This window comes from Rhea americana, unplaced genomic scaffold, assembly GCF_003343005.1.
Source record: "Rhea americana isolate MKP2758 unplaced genomic scaffold, rheAme1 scaffold_652, whole genome shotgun sequence".
In the NCBI taxonomy this organism is placed as follows: domain Eukaryota; kingdom Metazoa; phylum Chordata; class Aves; order Rheiformes; family Rheidae; genus Rhea; species Rhea americana.
In genome coordinates this window covers 14,515-17,446 of record NW_028186815.1, presented here as the reverse complement: position 1 = coordinate 17,446, position 2,932 = coordinate 14,515, and the positions used below count along the sequence as shown (strand labels likewise).

Genomic DNA, 2,932 nt, shown 5'->3' with positions numbered 1-2,932 from the left:
GGGCCGGGGCCGGACCTCGCGCCGGGGCTGACGCCGGCCGGCGCCGCGCTCTCTCCGCCTAGATCCTGCTGATCGCCTTCCTGAAGGTGATCGACGAGGGCAGCCACATGGTGATGATGGAGTGTCCCGAGACGGTGAACACCCTGCTCCACGAGTTCGTCCTGTGGGAGCCCGAGACGCCAGCTGGGGACGGGCAGGGGGAGAAGAAATAAGGCAGCGGGACGCGGTGACCGGGCTGCTCGGATGGGAGAGACGTTGCGGAGCGCAGAGGGGTTTGTGAGCGCAGGGGCACGGCGGAGGCTGCCCCTCGCCGGGAGCGGAGCCGGCGGCCGGCTTGGCCGGCGGCGGAGCGCGGAGGCTCCTTGGGCAGTGGCTGCAGGCCGGCAGCGGGAACGAGGCAGACTCCCATTCCGGTCCCTCTGGGGCGGGATGGCCGCCGTTGGAGCGTCTTCATCCTGTTTCTTTGTAGTATTATTTTTCTCACGCAGTGACCCCCGTGGGGGCAGAGAAGAGGAAGCTGCAGTGAAGCTGGTTCCACCTGAGCTAGAAGGGGACGAGATCGGACTGGATCCTCCGGGGTGAACCCAGGAGCACCTCGACTCCTTGCAGCACCCTCCTCCCCAGGGCCGGCGCGGCCGGTCTGGGATTGCTTTATGGGGAAGCCGACGGCTCCTCTGGCATTCCCAGCAGTTGGGTTCGTCTCTCCAGCCGTCCCCGGGAAGCTGCATTGCCTTGCTCGAGCCATCCACAGGCCCAGCCTCAAGGAGCTTGCAAGCAATCGTGCACGTGGCTTTCAGCGGCCCTCGCCGCCCTCCTCTCCCCGCYGGCGCCGGCGAGGGCTCGCCTGCGAAGCTCGTCTCTGCCTGCCGCCGTCCGGACGGGAGCCGCCAGCCRCGGCACGAGACCTGTTGCAGGAGGAAGAGGAGGCGACCTGCTCCGGGGCACACCAGGATTGTCAGCTCGGATACAGCTCCTGGCCGGGCCGGGCATGTGGTGCCAGCAGAGCCCGACCTCCTCCTCGGCACGGCTGCGGCAGGAGGGAGGGAGCCCGGCTGGGGACCCAGCGCCAAACCTGGGCTCTCCCACCGATTCCCGTTCACAGTCCCATCCCCAACGACCGTGCCGGCTGCTGCAGCACCCCTTCGCTCTCCTCCCGCTGCCGCCGGCGCCGAGGCTTCCCGCGACGCGCAGCCGTAAGGCCCCAGCCGCTCGCCCGTCCCCGGCTTCCTGCTGCTCCGGGACCGCGGCTCACGGAGCACCTTCCTCCGGCCGGGACCACGCGCGGCCCTCGTGGAGTAGCCCCATGCCGTCCCGCTGCCGCTGCGCGCCCGCCTGTGCCGCAGCTCCCGTGGGGACCTCGGGGCGATGCAGGAGAGACGATGCCAACAGCAGTGCTGTTTCCCGAAGGCCTGCCGGCGCCGGTCCTGGGTGTAACCTCCCCTGCCACGCGTCCCGAGGCCTCRCCTCTCCTCCGCGTCCAGCTGCTGGCACGGAGAAGGTACCCGAGACGTGCCGAGCGGGGACCCGAGCCCCTTCCCGGGACCTGCGTGCTCCCGGCCAGGCTGGGATGCTGCGACAGGACCCGGAGCGAGGGGAGACGGGGGAGGCTGCATTCGGCACGGCTGCTCCCCAGCCCCGTACCCGCACCTGGGGCTGCCCGTGGCCCCCCCAGTACCCCAAAGAGCAGAGCCGCCCCCTTCTTTGCTTTATTTCCCCCACCTAAACCAAAGAAACAGCCAGGCTGGTTTGTCCCGCGGGAACCTCCCCGTCGGCTTGGCGGCCCCGGGCTGCTCCTAGGGCCGGGCCCCACCTGCGGTCCGACCCCCCCCCCCGCGGCTGAGCCCACCGTCCTCCCGGACCAGAGGAGCGGAAGGGCCCGCGCCCGGGGAGCCAGGCGGGGACGGCCGGCGCGGGACGCGGCCCAGGCCCGGGCAGACCCCAGCTTTCCCCCTGCTCGCCGAGGACAGCCGGCATCGTCCCCACGCCGGGCCCGGGGGCACGGAGGGYGCCCCCCGATCGAGCACCAGCAGGCAGCGGGGCCCCGCGCTCCCGGCCGTGCCGTGCCGTGCCTGGACCCCRACACCCCCGAAACTGGCTGGAGGTGACTGTCACTGCCCTGCTGTGGGACACAGCTCTTACGTGTCTGTTGCCATGGAGTCTGTGCCGCTTGTACCGACATCGCTTGTGTTAAGGCAAAGGCAAAACTGCACCCCGTAACCCCGCGCCGCCGAGACACGCTGTGCTAGAGTGCCATTTCATACAGTAAAGCCATCTTATATTCTCAGCCGCRTCCGACTCGGTTACGGGGAGATCAGCGCGCGCCGCAGGGTGGCCCCTGTCCCCGTGCCCCGCAGCACGCGGTGCTGGCCTCGTGCACCACGGCACGCAGCGCTGTCCCCGAGCCCCATGGCACTGTCCCTGTGCCAATGCACCACGGCACGCAGCGCTGTCCCCATGGCACTGTCCCCGTGCCCATGCACCACAGCATGCAGCGCTGTCCCCATGGCACTGTCCCTGTGCCCATGCACCACGGCACGCAGCGCTGTCCCTGAGCCCCATGGCACTGTCCCCGTGCCCATGCACCACAGCACGCAGCGCTGTCCCCATGGCACTGTCCCCGTGGCCCATGGCACTGTCCCTGTGCCCATGCACCACGGCACGCAGCGCTGTCCCCGAGCCCCATGGCACTGTCCCCGTGCCCATGCACCACGGCACACAGTGCTGTCCCCATGGCACTGTCCCTGTGGCCCATGGCACAGTCTCTGTGCCCATGCACCACAGCACGCAGCGCTGTCCCCGTGGCCCATGGCACTGTCCCCGTGGCCATGCTCCAGGGCCACATAGGACTCTGGCTTTCTAGGACYGCAGCACAGGCCAGGGAACTGAAGGCAGAAAGCAGAGAGCAAAGCTTTGCTTTCTTAGCAAAAAAAAA

General features: G+C 69.3%; 2 protein-coding genes across 2 annotated transcripts in view; one reads left to right on the top strand and one right to left on the bottom strand.

Moving 5' to 3' along the window:
* The window catches only part of ABHD8 (abhydrolase domain containing 8), a 9,762-nt gene extending 7,478 nt beyond the window's left edge, over positions 1 to 2,284 (top strand). The window contains exon 5 of the mRNA XM_085320735.1: positions 63 to 2,284. Coding sequence (XP_085176861.1) covers positions 63 to 212 — 150 coding nt within the window. The 3' untranslated portion in view covers positions 213 to 2,284. The remainder of the gene's footprint in view (positions 1 to 62) is intronic.
* The window catches only part of ANKLE1 (ankyrin repeat and LEM domain containing 1), a 5,343-nt gene continuing 3,204 nt past the window's right edge, over positions 794 to 2,932 (bottom strand). Inside the window, exon 5 of the mRNA XM_085320734.1 lies at positions 794 to 905. Within this exon, the coding sequence (XP_085176860.1) occupies positions 794 to 905 (112 nt within the window). The remainder of the gene's footprint in view (positions 906 to 2,932) is intronic.